General features: G+C 39.3%; 1 protein-coding gene across 1 annotated transcript; it reads left to right on the top strand.

Annotated features, from left to right (window-relative positions):
- The first annotated feature begins 6,045 nt into the window (after window positions 1–6,045).
- On the top strand, window positions 6,046–6,724 carry LOC132435505 (pre-mRNA-splicing regulator WTAP-like). Its single transcript, XM_060027622.1, has one exon. It carries the CDS (start codon window positions 6,129–6,131, stop codon window positions 6,582–6,584), a length of 456 nt encoding a protein of 151 aa, XP_059883605.1. The 5' UTR covers window positions 6,046–6,128; the 3' UTR covers window positions 6,585–6,724.
- The last annotated feature ends 9,722 nt before the right edge of the window (window positions 6,725–16,446 follow it).

The raw sequence follows: 16,446 nt of genomic DNA, 5'->3' as shown, positions 1-16,446 counted from the left end.
TGAAAGCTGAGAAACGTGCCTGTCCCCTCATGCCCACTGTCCTCTTCTTCAAAATACGCAGACCAGTCTTCAGACAGAGCTTCTTGGGTGCTGTGTTAGTCAGGGCTCCTGAGAAACAGAACCAACAGGAGAGAGAGAGAGGAGATGGATGGTAGGTAGATAGATAGATGATAGTTAATAGATACGTAGATGGATAAATAGATAGATGATAGGTAGATAATATTTCGTAGAAGAAAGTGGCTTACATGATTATGGAGGCTGATAAGTTCTAAGACCTGCAGTCAGCTTGCTGGAAACCTGGAAAGAGCCGATGTTTCAGTTTGAGTCCAAAGGCAGGAAAGAACTGATGTCCCATTCAAGGCAGTAGTCAGGAGCGTTTCCTCTTACTCGTGGGAGGGTCAGCTTTTCTGTTCTATTCGGGGCTTGTTTCAACTGACGTGATGAGACCCACCCACATTAGAGAGGGCAATCTGCTCTACCTACTCTTCAGATTCACATATTTATCTCATCTAGAAACCCCCTCACAGCCGTACCCAGGACGACGCTTAACCAGATGTCTGGACACCCCATGGTCTAGTCAGGTTGACACAAAAAGTGAACTCTCACAGGTATAAAGAGGTGTGGACATCAGACAGTAGCGGATGATGTAAGTACTCTGAGTGGGGGAGAAGAAATTCTACTCCTTCAGTGCCTGCTTTGTGTCAATACCCCCAGAGGTGTTTGCCTTAGGTCAACCATGTGTTCCGAGAAAAGCCCAGGGAGGAACTGATGTTTGTGAAATATGTCTCTGCTACAAGCCAACAATACACTTTTTATTTCCACCTATTCCTGCACATAAGCCTGACTATGGGACTTTAGCTAAACACTCAATAGTCTCATTTTGTATCTTATTAATCTTTTGCCGACCACTACAGGCCTATTGTGAGTCTCAGGTGGAAATGTAAAACCTGTCTCAGCAGTGGCTCATTAAAGCCCAGAGAGAAATGTCCAGAAAATGCTTTTTAATGTCTGGTTTGGGGTTGTCATCTCTCAGGGTCCGCATGTTACCCTGCTGAAGGGTTTTCTTCTTCCGCTACGTGGACCTGGCTCATGTCGGAGCCAGAGGGGATAAAAGAAGGCTGTACATCTACATCTGAGCATACTGGTACCATCTCGATTTCTTTGCCAAGTGCTTTTATTCACTATTAGCGAAATAAGAGATGAAAAAAATAGCTTTCTGAAACCATTCAAATCTTTCCCATTGACAGAAACACAGGAGGCAGAAACACAGATGGTAGGAAGGCAAAATGTGGTTGAACAAGCCAGAGATTTGATCCTCATCTTGCTGCATAGTAGATTCAACTGATTTTTGAATTTGCCAAATTAACCTTGTGAGTGATACAGATACTACATTCTTCCAGTGTGAAGTCCTTTCTCCTCAAAAGGTGTGTTTTCTTAAAGATGTTCCTTTGCTTCATCTATCACTAGACCTCGTTTGACACTGAGATGTGATGCTAGGGCGGCACAGGTATGGGCCCTCCTACAAACACTTGGCACGGCTGGGCAACCAAAGGTTCATGCCAAGAATGGGTGGGGAGGTACCCATACGTAAGAGGGCTTTTATCCCAACTTAGCTTAATGAAATGAAATAGGATGTCAATACTTTGAAACCTAGATTGACACATGGATGTGAAAACAAAACACAACCCTTGAAGTAGCACCCAATCTGGGTGATCTTAGGGAAGAGTTTCTCAAAGTCGAAGATGATCACATTGTTCTACATAAGCTTGGCTGTACAGATGAGCTGTGCTGAGGTCCACAGACCATACCTACGGAGATGAAAAGACTGGAAGCACAGAGGTGTGAAAACACTGTTCAGGAAGAATGAAACAGCGAAGACAAAATGATTTTAGCTACCCCTACCTAGCCCTAGAGCCTTTAAAAAAAAAATCTGTGTATTAACTAGTGGGAAGCAGCCACATAGCACAGGGAGATCAGCTCGGTGCTTTGTGACCACCTAGAGGGGTGGGATAGGGAGGGTGGGAGGGAGACGCCAGAGGGAGGGGATATGGGGATATATGTATACGTATAGTTGATTCACTGTGTGATACAGCAGAAACTAACACACCATTGTAAAGCAATTATACTCCAATAAAGATGTTAAAAAAAAACTATTTTTTTTAAATTGTGTATTGCCTGTTTCCATGCTATTCACTCCTTCCCCACTCTCTGAAATGAAAGTCCCACAGGTGCAGGAACACTGTCTCTCTTATTCATATTTATATTTTCAGAATCTAGAATAGTACACAGAATGAGGTAGGTTTCTGGGAAACATATTTGGATTAATTCACCAAAAACATACAAAAACTGAGAAATATTCATTAGCCCTTGAAATCAGGGATAAACAAAGTGCAAGGTTTCAGATTGAGAAAGAAAACGGTCAATTAAGGGAACTGCCTGGTGGTCCAGCAGTTAGGACTCCGTGCTGTCACTGCTGAGAGGGCATGGGTTCAATCCCTGGTGGGGGAACTGAGATCCCCACAAGCCACGCAGCACAGCCAAAAAAAAAGAAAGAAAGAAAAGGGTCAACTGAGGTAAATGAATAGGGTTACTTAGTGTTATGTCATCTGTACCCGCAGGCTCCAAGTGGCAGGGTTGGAAGTCAAGATCTAGCTGTGACGCAGTGACAGCGAAATGAATGGATAACTTATGGAAATTAATCAGATGCTTATAAATGTAGCGGCATGTGGTGGTCCTCACTCACAGGGAATTTTTAACGTTCATGCCATGTGAATTGAAGAGTGATGCTTTTTTCTGCGTTGGTATCCAACAGTACTGGGAGCAGAGGAAAAATGGAAAAAAGTCTCTTCAACTGAGGAAAACAGCTCACTGCTTCCTCCCTGCATAAGGTAAAATGTGAATCTAGCAAAGCAACCCTCCCTGGTGCCGCTAGGCTTGATTTTAGAATGTGGTCTCAAATAATATAAGCTAAAGTGAGTAAAATGGAGATAAGAAATTGAAATTCTGAGAGAACATGAGTGAGTGAGGGGAAAGTATGGGGATCTGGGGTTACAGGTAAAAGTGGATAGGATTTTCTCCTAAAGGAGACAGGACATCTTGTCTCTGACCCCTGGGGGCAGGAGGTAAAGACAGTTATAAATAAATAACACTTTTTATCTTGGTGGGAGAGAGGAAGAATTTAGAGAAATTATTCATGGCCTCTCCAATATTCTTCAAGAACTAAAAGGCAAATTTGTCTGCTGAGGATAAAAGTATGTACTTGGGGGCTTCCCTGGTGGCGCAGTGGTTGAGAGTCCGCCTGCCGATGCAGGGGACACGGGTTCGTGCCCTGGTCTGGGAGGATCCCATATGCCGCGGAGCGGCTGGGCCCGTGAGCCATGGCCGCTGAGCCGGCGCATCCGGAGCCTGTGCTCCGCCACGGCAGAGGCCACAACAGTGAGAGGCCCACGCACCACAAAAAAAAATAATAATAAAAATAAATAAAAGTATGTACTTGGATAACAGGTTTAAGAGACTAGCAAAGTTTTAAAATAGTAATTGAGAAGAATCAGAGCAATCCTACCTAGCAAGAAAACCCCAAATGATTGCTGAGCGATGCTGAGACTCTTACAACAGTGGATGGACATGTTTTTACTGTGTCACCCACAGGCATGAGGATGGTGTCCTCTTCAAAATCCCCAGTCACCCAGGTATGCAACTGGAGAGATCACAGCATCCACCCCGGCCTAGTCCACCTAGAGAGGTGGCAGGTAGCAAGGTAACTGACAGTTCTAGTGAGAGAGGAGTTCGGATGCGTCACCTCAGTCAGCTGGTGGCACCACTAGTCCCCTGGTCACTGTCACTTCACACCTGGAGGGCAGAATCATCTTTCAAATTCTTTAGGCACATTGCCAACAACAGAAGAAAATCCAATCTATTTTCCATGGACACTGTGTGATGTGTCCTTCAGGAAATGGCCCCAACCTGCCTCCTCAGCCTTACACCTTTAATGCCTCTTTGTCAAATCCGTCTCAGTGCTTGGTGGATTCTTTTTCGAATGGGGACCGATTTCTGCCTTATACATTACAATATTGTGACTTCTACCCAAACCTGCTAGAACATTTCAATTCTCTGTGGTTTTGCACAATCTGTTCCTTCTTCTTAAATTCCTTCCCCTCCACCCCCCACCTGGGGATTCAGAGTCATGGTTCCCAACAATCATCATATATCACTCTGACTGTCAAGCTCTCATTTCATAATTTCAATGAGTTTGATATATGCAAAGTGAATCACTCTTTTCTTTATACAAATTTTATAACCTGTCCACCATATTTCCAAACTTACTTTATTGTAATTATGCATTTAAAAAATGTTTCTCCTACTTGGTTATGATCACATTAATAACAATGACTTCCCGGAACGTTTTTTTTTTTACCCTCAGAACTTAGATATTATGTGAAGCACAGGAGTTACTCGATAATACACATGGGCCTGAAGACATGGTGGCTGTAGAGTTAGGTATCAGGGATAATAAAGATTTGAATAGGAAAGGGGCACCAAGAAGGCAATTCTCAGAGAAGGAAAGATGCAAAGAGACTTAGGTTTGGAAGATAATGACAGACCTGCCTTCAGAAACTGCTTCAGAGAGTAAGACATAATATGGTTGCAAAGGTCAGATGAACTAAATTATAGAAAACTTTTAAAACTATATGATGGAGATTAGATGAGATATTGTAGACAATTAGAATTTGAATGATTAAAAGGCCTTCATTCTCTTTTATGAAAAACAGTTTAGGAGATGAAATTACTAAAAAGTATTAATATTATGCTAAGATATTTACCAGTCCATCCTTTTCTACAGCCATATGTAAAAGTAGTTTCTTTATTCACTTAGCTGAGTTGAGGGATTAAATTATTTAAAACATCAAAAAACAAAACTATTCTAAAATGAAAGGTGTCATACTTAAAATTAAATTGCAGATGACGGAAGCCATACACAAAAGAGTACAATTCCCTACAATTCCATTACTCGAAGCACAAAAACATGAAAACACACTGATTTATTTTGTCAGCAATCAGGATAGTGGTTATACTATTGGATGTGGTAGAGACTAGGATGGACCAGGAAGAGAGCTTCTGTGCTGCTGGATTATTCTCTCTCCCTCTCTCTCCTTTTTTTTTTTTTTTTTTACAATTTAAGTGCTAGCTACGCAGATGTGTTCAGATTATGAAAGTGTATCAAACTGTACCTTTTCCTGAATGTATATCACTTTAATAAAAACATTTTAAAAGTGTAAGTGAGGCTGAGAGTACAAAAATATATATAATACACAGAAAAGGTTACTGTGTCTAATGTTAAAAGACCTTCAGCCAATTCATTCAAAAAAGACAAATAACTAAAGAGAAAAATGGGCAAAGAATAATAACAAGAAACTCCTAGAAAGCATAAAAATGACTAATAAACATTTTTTAAAGATCTGCATTTAATTATTGATCTGGAAGGTGCAAATTCAAACAACTAGCTACCATTTTTCATCTAGCAGGTTAGCAAACATTAAGAAGATGGATAATACCCTTATGGCAGCCTTTACAGAGTACATACCGTGTGATGACACTCTTCTATATGCTTTATTTATTTTTTTCTTATAATCCTCACTTAACTTGTGGTCTCATTTTTAATCTCCATTTTATAGGAAATATTAGTACTTTTCTCACATAGTAAGTGCTAAAGTTAGGCTTCAAAGCAGGCAGTCTGACCTCAAAACCCATTAATTTAACTACCATTTTATGTTGTTTCTCTATTGGAATTCTGCATGTTAGTAATGAACATCTCTCCTCCTTGATATTCTCACTTATTCACAAACTGGACACAACAGTAATGTGGGAAGTTTTAAAATTATATATTAGTTCTATTATGGTGGTTATTAAAATTGCTATTTTAATACTTTTCCCTGTTAGGGAACTGAGCACAAGTACCCTAAAACAACTTTAAAGACAATTCTTCCTGGTCCTTTTTAAAAAATTAAGGAGGAGGAGCGCGGGGGCCGGCGGCAGCCGGGTCGGGCGGCCTGGGCAGCGAGCGGGTAGCGCGGGGTCAGCCTATGTGACTGCGCGGCGCCGGCGCGGCCTCCGTCAGGGGAGGATTCAAGATGACCAACAAGGAACCTCTTCCTAAAAAGGTTCGACTGAGTGAAACAGACTTCAAAGTGATGGCACGAGATGAATTAATTCTCAGGTGGAAACAATATGAAGCATATGTACAAGCTTTGGAGGGCAAGTACACAGATCTTAACTCTAATGATGTAACTGGCTTAAGGGAATCTGAAGAAAAACTAAAGCAACAACAGCAAGAGTCTGCACGCAGGGAAAACATTCTTGTAATGCGACTAGCAACCAAGGAGCAAGAGATGCAGGAGTGGACTACTGAAATCCAGTACCTCAAGCAAGTCCAGCAGCCTAGCGTTGCCCAACTGAGATCAACAATGGTAGACCCAGCGATCAACTTGTTTTTCCTAAAAATGAAAGGTGAACTGGAACAGACTAAAGACAAACTGGAACAAGCCCAAAATGAACTGAGTGCCTGGAAGTTTATGCCTGATAGGTAAACAAATCATACTCCCCAGTCAAGACTTCCCTGACAGTCCCACTACGAGAAAGCTGTGGTGGGACAGCCAAGTACTCGTTTCCACACCAAGACTCAGACTTTTTGAGCCAAAAAGCCACATTCTTATACTATCCAGCTTGTAATGGTTAATGTAAAACTTACCAGATGAACCTTGTGTTTCAGCTTTTTTCTCTTCCCCCTCCCCTTGCTTCAGAGGCCTGATGGCGTCAGACTATTCCGAAGAAGTGGCCACCTCCGAAAAATTCCCCTTCTGGGACATGTAGACACTTGAGAAGTGTTTCTGTTTGAAGAAAATAGAGGGAGAAACAGAAGTCTTAAGTCTGTGGCACACTGTGTCTTCAGACAGTTTGGAGGAATGAAAACCTAGAGATTTAAAATCATGGACTGAACATGTAAAATTCCAGTAAATGTAAAGATGGAATATGCATCGCTCTTAACCTTGAGCATAGTGACTTAGAGACACTGTATATCAGTTTTGCCAATAAGACTGTGGACTTCGTGATTGTTGTTGAACTTCTGGGTCAAACTCAAATGAGGTGAATTTTGCCTTTAAAGGGTTTATTTGCTAAGAACCAACTTAATAGTCATGAGAGAATCAAATAATAGATGTCAGTACAAGTAGTTCATATATTTAACCATTTAGTTTGGGGCTCCATATTACTTGATTGAGCCTTAAATCAATGTGGATTTACTCAATGGTTTGTTCTTTGAATGGTTGCTAATACTGTAGATAATCTTATTGAGGACTGTACAAATAATGAAGGTGTGGTATCAAACTTCAGGTCTAAACTGTTTGAAGCATTATAAACATTCATTTCACAACTAGATTGTATAAGGATATTAGCTGTGATGAGACTCACTGCGTTATTTTTTTCAGTAGTGAAATTTATTAAATCCCTATTCCATTCAACAGGCACATGGTCAAAGAGCACTGTCGTTGGTGTTAATGGGGGAATGTGTTCCTTCATTGTATTTGGGCCTTTTGTATTGCGCTCTTGATATTAAATTAAATGTGCCTTGAAAAAAAAATTAGAATTATGCATTATAATATTTATATAACAATATATATTTAAATAAATATGTAAATACAAATATATTATATTTGACATATGTTGTTTAAATTTAATGTGTGCAAGATGTTGATTTGATACATTTATATATTATAATATGATTGCTATTGTAGTGATAGTTAGCATTGAAGTCATTTAATTGAACAACTGAGGTGGAACAAATATTGGGCTTATGTTTCAAGAACAGAGTATTTATAAATACTGAGAGAGTAGGAATGCTATAACTAAACAAATATTGGGAAATAGAATAATTTCTTCATCTCTTGTAACCTAAGGTCAATGAAAAATAGGTTGTTAAGAGAACAAGAAACATAAAAACTAAGTATTACAAATTTTTTCATTGCTAAATAGATACTACTTTTCAAAAAACCTAATGGTTAATTACATAAAGTTAAAGTTACCTTTATGAAACCACCAGAAGAAAATACACAACCCTTCAAAATGATCAGAACTCATATGTAAAACATAGCAAGGAAGGTCACCATATAAAGATCTAAAAAGCACAGAAAAATATCATGAAAAATCTAAAGCCAAACCTATCTGTCATATACATGCATGTGTAGATTGGCTAAAACCACCAACTGAAAGAATCAGTATCAGCTGGACCACAAATCAAAACCTCATATACTCTATATGAGACATTGGAATATTACTCAGCCATAAAAAGAAATGAAATTGAGTTATTTGTAGTGAGGTGGATGGACCTAGAATCTGTCATACAGAGTGAAGTAAGTCAGAAAGAGAAAAACAAATACCATATGCTAACACATATATATGGAATCTAAAAAAAAAAAAAATGGTTCTGAAGAACCTAGGGGCAGGACAGGAATAAAGATGCAGACGTAGAGAATGGACTTGAGGACACGGAGAAGGGGAAGAGTAAGCTGGGACGAAGTGAGAGAGTGGCGTGGACACATATACACTACCAAACGTAAAATAGATAGCTAGTGGGAAGCAGCCGCATAGCACAGGGAGATCAGCTCGGTGCTTTGTGACCACCTAGAGGGGTGGGATAGGGAGGGTGGGAGGGAGATGCAAGAGGGAGGAGATATGAGGATATAGGTATATGTATAGCTGATTGATTCACTTTGTTATAAAGCAGAAACTAACACACCATTGTAAAGCAATTATACTCCAATAAAGATTAAAAAAATTAAAAAAATTAAGATTAAAAGATTTAAAAAATTAAAAAAGAAAGAGACATGCTTAAATCACTCAGAAAGGCTATCAACGTTTTAAATTATAGTGAGTTGGTAAAATGTCCTTCACCTACACAGGCAGAAACTACAGATAATGATGTGATTTAAGGAAGCAGAGATTAATCATAAGAAGCTGCCTCTTGTTTCTGAACCACATTGAGAACTTAATTCAAGAATACAGATGAAGCAGAATACTGTGGCTATTTTGGTAAAATTACATTGGGGACATGGTTTGGACTCAAGGTTCATTCTTCAATTCCTGAATTGAATTGATTCACTCAAGGAAAACATTTGTAGGAGCCCTGGCCCTGGCCCTGGTCTTGGCTCTCCTGAAACTTGTAGACCTTTTGTAAAAATTCTCTATGGCTGTTGAGAATTAGAAAGTGAGCCTGATTTTTTTTTTTCATTTTGAAAGAGTTGTTTTCTTCTGCCTAGATGACTGAAAATGTGTTTATTCATTCATGAAGTTCAATAACTTAATGAGGATATGTTGTGATGGTAGCTGCTCTGTATGAATTCTTCTGTAAAAGGCACATGCTGTATTTCTTAAAATCAAGTTCGGCTGCAATTATCAGCAAACCCCCAAATAACAGTAAGTTAACAAGATAATAGTTTATTCTCCACTCAGATTCAAGATATCTGGAGGAAGCCACTGTGTTACTATTCCAGGCACCATAAGGAGAAATGCTGGGAAATGAGCAAACTGTGTTCCTTTGATAATACTTCTTAAAATTCGAACATACTTTTCTTGCTTACATCCTGTTGGCCAAAACTTAGTTATACGATCACAACAGAGCAGCAAAGGCAGTGGGGAAATGCTATTTTTATTCCAAGTAAGCTTTTCCCAAATCCTCTGTTTGCACTGATACGGTTTGATATGACTTGAATTGTCTTTGAGTCTTTCCCACCTCATGTGAGAGTCATTTGCCTACCTCTCTGGGCTGCCATTTGAGGATGAGATAGTATAGTTACTATCTTTTCTGTATCCTGAGGGCACAGATGGATTTGGGGAAAAGGGGATTGCAGAGAGAACACAACTAGGGAGATGTATAACCTATCTTGGAAGCTGTGGACTTGCAATCTTTTCTGAGATCATTTAGTCTACTCAGGAATTGATCCTATTCCCATTGAGTAATACCCTTGCGTCTCAGTCCAAAGAAGGCCCTTAGTTTCCATCAGAGAGAACCAGTCATGCTATTCATCATTCTTTTCACTCACTGGTAACATTGTAACAGTTGTTTCCACTCTGCCACTAAGAAGTCACAAGAGGCAGAATATACTAAAGACTGTGGAGAAGACCCATTTTTGATATTTCAAACGAAAATCTAGGGTAACTTCCCCAAGGCTCTCAGGAAATGTGTACAGAAAAACTGAGCAAATTTGCTGAGGTCCATGAAAAAGACTTGAATAAAATAAAGATATAGCCCTAAGTTAAATGGCAAGAATTAATATTGTAAAATTTGTAAAAAGATTTCTAAGTATTAATTTGCAGATCTAATGCAAACCAATCTTATCCTGGCATAATTTCCTTAAGAAATGAAAACATAAGTCAAATTATATGAATGATTTATAGAGAATAATAAATGTCTAAGAATTGCAAATAAGTTTTTATTTTAAGTAAAGAGTGATGAGAATAGATTTTCTCTACCAGAGAGTAAAATATATTTTAAAGCTGTAATAACTAAAATATGTGGTATCAGGCCAAGAAAAAGCAGATGCATTAGTGCCATATGTTGGAAAATTCAGAGGAAAGATTATCTATAAAATCATAGTATATGATCAAGTAAGTCTTTCAAATCCATGGAAAAGGGCATTTTAAAAAAAAGTCTAAACACATAGAAAAGAGCTAAATAAAATCCCTAAACCGTATATGACACCAAAAAGCATAAAACGCATTGAATATTGAAACTTAGAAAATGTGTTCAAACAGTAAGAATATTTTACTAAATATTCATTAGTGAAAAATATGATTGTGCCTACTTACAAAACACACCAGTAAAAGTAAAACTTAGGAGATCTGAGTAAGATCAGTGAATTGTATTAATGTCAATATCCTGGTCATAATAATATACTAGTTTTGCAAAATGTCACTTTTGGGGGAAACTAGGCAAAATGTACAAAGGATCTCTCTGTATTCTTTTTTTTTTTTTTTTTTTTCGGTACGCAGGCCTCTCACTGTTGTGGCCTCTCCCGTTGCGGAGCACAGGCTCCGGACGCGCAGGCTCAGCAGCCATGGCTCACGGGCCCAGCCGCTCCGTGGCATGTGGGATCTTCCCGGACTGGGGCACAAACCCGTGTCCCCTGCATCGGCAGACGGACTCTCAACCACTGCACCACCAGGGAAGCCCTCTCTGTATTCTTTTTTTACACCTGAATGTTAATCTATAATTATCTCAATAAAAATTTCAAATAAAAGCCTATAAATCTGAAACAGACCCTGCAAGTAGGCAATGACATAGAAAAAGTTCAGGCTCCAGACCCAACAAACCCTGGACCCTTCCTTCCAGCCTACATTGTCAATGTTTGTATTTGTTCATCACAGACTTTGAGTGTCACAGTAAGGAGTATGGGCAGAATTGGGATTAGAATGGAGCAAAAGCTGTAATATTGATGCCCGTTAAACCATGATTTTGGGTCACTGTATCTTTAGTTCCAATGATGATCTATCAGATGTCATAAGATCAATGCAATTAACTAATGATCTACAAATCAAATAGCATTTTTCTTGTTAAACGGGAATGAATATGAATTTAAATTTCAATCTTTACATGGAAAGTATACTGGTAAATGAGAAAAGCATACTACAAAAGAGTACTAGGAGCAAGATACTATTTGGGGGGAATCACACATTTAGACAAATGTTCCTGTATATAAAAGAAAGTACTCGTGTGACTGTTACGGTCTTTGTGTGAATCTTTTATGCTTTCTCTGAGTGCGTGCATAAGATTCTGCTTCCTGAACACAATGAAGACCTGTAACAGAGAGTGTTCATCACAGAATGTTTTCTGCACCAGCCCTTGCAGCTTGATTTCTCTATCAACTTCACTGACCCTTCAAAGAAATACACTGTGATTGTAATATCTGCCATCTTCAGGCTCCTCAAGGTCACATTATTCAAAACTTGACCTCTGGCCTCCACTCATTATTTTCTGATTGCAATTTATTTAATAACTATCCCCTATCTGCCCTCATTTAATTTCTGATTGCAATTCGTTTGTAAAAACTCACAACAGGCAAAGGTATGGCCTCAGTAGTGAGGTGGATGGACCTAGAGTCTGTCATACAGAGTGAAGTAAGTCAGAAAGAGAAAGACAAATACCGTATGCTAACACATATATATGGAATCTAAGAAAAAAAAAAATGTCATGAAGAACCTAGGGGTAAGACGGGAAAAAAGACACAGACCTACTAGAGAATGGACTTGAGGATATGCGGAGGGGGAATGGTAAGCTGGGACAAAGTGAGAGAGTGGCATGGACATATATACACTACCAAACGTAAAATAGCTAGCTAGTAGGAAGCAGCCGCATAGCACAGGGAGATCAGCTTGGTTCTTTGTGACCACCTAGAGGGGTGGGATAGGGAGGGTGGGAGGGAGGGAGATGCAAGAGGGAAGAGATATGGAAACATATGTATATGTATATGTATAACTGATTCACTGTTATAAAGCAGAAACTAACACACCATTGTAAAGCAATTATAATCCAATAAAGATGTTAAAAAAAAAAGGTATGGCCTCAGACGAACAGGTTTCCTTTTAAAGAATTTAAGAACCAAGTCAATGTGATTTTCCTTCCCTTATAACCTGTAACAGGAGAAGGAGGAAGGCCCATTACCCTGCTCAATGAAATGCTGTGGACTCAGCATGTGCTTTAGTTTGTTTTAAATGTTTATAAATGTTTATTATTCCTTCCTTTCCTTCCTTATTACTTATTAGCATCTCCTCTCTTATGGCTTCTGTTTACTCAAAAGGAAATATACCCAACATCTTTGGGGGTGAGTGAAGTGTACCAACTCTATCTTTTAGCATGATGCTGACACATGCTCAGCTAGAAAATTATCCCCATTTCAACTGCTTGTCTTAACAGATCAGTGTGAATGTAAATGAAGGAAATGAGTGAATAGAGATTTATATTTTTACTGAAGGGGAAAAAATGTGCTAAATAAACTGTATCCAGTGTCCTACTTAACCAGTCTCAGATGCTGTGCCTGGGTTTACAGAGAGAAAGCCATGCTCTGTCGGAGGAAGACATAAATATATCCCTTCCCACTGTCTCATCTTTATTTTTCATCCCAAACAGATATGTGGGCTTGGAATGTTTTTCTCACCCCATTCAGATATTTGACATTTCTCAAGGCTAAGCCTCCAATACTGGTCCTTTGTTCACAAATACTCCTGCCCGATGACCATTCTGCAATCAACAGCCTGGCTTCCCCAGCCTTACAGACCTGATGATCTCTAGTTGTAGCTTCCTATTGTTATCTCAGTGCAGAGCAGACCACACCTGCAAGTCATCTTTGCAGAAATCACAACCTTGAGCCTCTCAGAGATTTGGTTGCATTGCTAATCAACTAGAAGCCCACTGAAGACATCTGTGTCATCTTAATCATTCTATGTGCCAAAAAGGAACAGAAAAAAATTGTTGATGTGGCCACTTAGAAGTCACAGTCAAATTCAGGAGTCCCAAAATTGCAGAGTCTATGGGTAATGCAAAGACTAGTAATCACATGGTTAACCTGAATTTAATGTTATAAATACTAACTGGTGGGCTTCCCTGGTGGCGCAGTGGTTGAGAGTCCGCCTGCGGATGCAGGAGACACGGGTTCGTGCCCCGGTCCGGGAAGATCCCACATGCCGCGGAGCGGCTGGGCCCGTGAGCCATGGCCGCTGAGCCTGCGCGTCCGGAGCCTGTGCTCCGCAACGGGAGAGGCCACAACAGTGAGAGGCCCGCGTACCGCAAAAAAAAAAAAAAAAAAAAACACACTAACTGGCAATAAGTTTGGAAGCAATTACACATACTGAAGAATTAAAATCAATCCGTTTCACTGAATTTACTTTGGATCATATGGCAGACAGCTAAGTGCCTTGTGGCAGATTTATTTTTCCCTGTTAATATAATCAGTGGATCAGTTTCCACCAATCACAATGCCTGGCACAGTGGCTGACAGGTCCCATGCGTGTGAACACCAGGAAATACATTTCAAGGAGAATGAATGGAAGAAAGTTATAACTATACTCAGTATAGTTATAACGGTAGATTGACAGTAGATTCAATCCATTCTTCAGTTAATAATTCAATGTAATTTACAGACACACTCTCCCCATCTAACTTCATCATGCAATAGTTACTTAGACAATGAGGTACAAGATTTTTTTAAAGTCCAAAATTCTGTGATATTCATAATAGCATTGCTGATTTTGAGGGGAGAACAGAATCACATCCAGTAATAGCTCTTGTCTCTAGAATAAAATGTTTTTAGCTAGTCTCTTTGGGCCCCTTAAATCCTCAGAACTATAATTTTGTGATACTTTTGTCACTGGCGATATTAAGGGCAGAATCACTTATGAGATTCATCTGTGACTCAGTGGCCCTTGTGATTGATATCACATATGCAATGAAAGTTTATGGAAATGTCATATAATTACGATAATAGTGAAAAGATGCAGCTGCTTTTTATGGAGTATTTACTCTATGCTAGTTGCATGTAGACATTATTTTAAGTATCATCATCAAGTGAGGAAAATAAAGGGACCCTGGAGATCTAAGGCACTACATTCAGATATGGGCTTCATTAATTGCCCCTAAAGTAAGCTGTGCTTTAAAGCTCATAGTCATAATAGTATCTGCAATTGTGAAAGTGGGCTTCAGAGACAGAACTGAGCTGAAATCAAGACTCCCATTATTTACTAACTTTTCAGTCTTTTCTACACTTCAGTTTCCTTAACTGCAAAACAAGGAAGGCAATGGTGTGTGCCTCACAGAATTGTTGCATAGATGACGTAAGCATCCTGATTCTGACAGTGCCTGATTCAAACAAATGTTAGCTGATACCGTTAACTGTATCATTTGTTATCATTATTATGCGTTCAATCATATATTCATTCTTTAAATGTCTTATTATTGCCTAGGATTTAATGCTCCTGTAATGGACACTAGAAATGGTCAGTTCTACTTTTTCAGGTGGCAATGGTGCCATTTCAGTAATGCCAGGATAATTTAGTCCTCCTCAAAAATACGCCCTTCATTTGAAATACCTGAGAGCTTTAAAGGTCATCATTAACTATTTCTGCACTTCCAATATGGTAGGCACTAGCCACACATGGCTGTTTAAAATTAAGACAATGAAATAAAATAAATGAGATCAAAATAAAAATTAAGTTCCTTGATCATACTAGCCACATTTCATCTGGAACATTTGCATCATCACAGAAAGTTGTATTGGACAGAAACAGATACCTTTAATTGTTTCCTGCTAAAGTTCAGGTAACCAAGCAATCATTCATTATTTATACCTGTGAGTCAAAGTATGCTTAGAACATTTTCTACAACCACGTTTTGATATGGAGAATAGGGGAAGGGAACATGAAGGCACTGGGGAAAAATCTTCAGGACTTTTCCATTTTAAACATATTCAATTTCTGTGCTATGTGCACACCTGTAGCTTATAAAATTGTCTATAGATTTGACACCTCTGAAAGAAGACCCTCAGTATTTCTAGATCCTACCATTTAATTAGCACTCTACTGTTTGGCATTACCCAAGGATATTGGTGTGAGCTAACCTCACTCAGGAGGAAAAGATATCAGCCTGAGAACAAACACTCTTGAGTCAAGATGAGAAATCAATCTCAGAGAGCTTGGTATGAGTGAGATTGTCTGAAATGCTCCTCTGCCCTCCTGTTGATCTCTCCCTCCCATATATCAGCACAGACCTTGGAAGACTCCAGATATTAGGCTCTAGTAAGTTTAGAGCCTGCTGTCAAAAAAGGACCCAAATACCACTGCATGTGCATACACACAAAGCTACAAAAACAAACACAAAAATCAAACACTCACACCCAAAGAAGCCAGCAACTCTATTTGAACAGATCTTACTTTCCCAATGAAAGCAAAACTCATCACTTCCCAAGTTAGAACAGCTGAGACCCATCAACCAACGGAAAATAATTTGTTCATAGTAGAAGCTGTCACCGGCTATTACCACGTGCAACGTGAAGCAGACCTCGGCTCCCAGACTTGGGCAGGCCCACTCCCATTTCACTTGACAGCTGTGGACACTGGAATAATATAAAACATAACCTAATCAACAGACTGTGAAAAATCTGAAAGCTAAAGACAGATGTTCAACTGCCGTCACCACCTTTCATATTTAATTATATTTGTGTGGGGAAAACAAGTGATAAGTCCACTCCTCTAAGGAGGCCTACTTTACTATTAACTTAATGACAGGGTGGGTATGGAGTTCTCCATCAAACAATGGTCCTCAAATGGCCTCAATCTAGGCCCTGGTGGCAGATGATCCTCTGTCGAATCAGCCTGAGTTTCAAACAACAACCTGCAGCCTTCCCCTTA

The sequence above is a fragment of the Delphinus delphis genome, chromosome 12 (assembly GCF_949987515.2).
Source record: "Delphinus delphis chromosome 12, mDelDel1.2, whole genome shotgun sequence".
NCBI lineage: Eukaryota > Metazoa > Chordata > Mammalia > Artiodactyla > Delphinidae > Delphinus > Delphinus delphis.
This window is presented reverse-complemented; position numbering and strand designations above follow the sequence as displayed.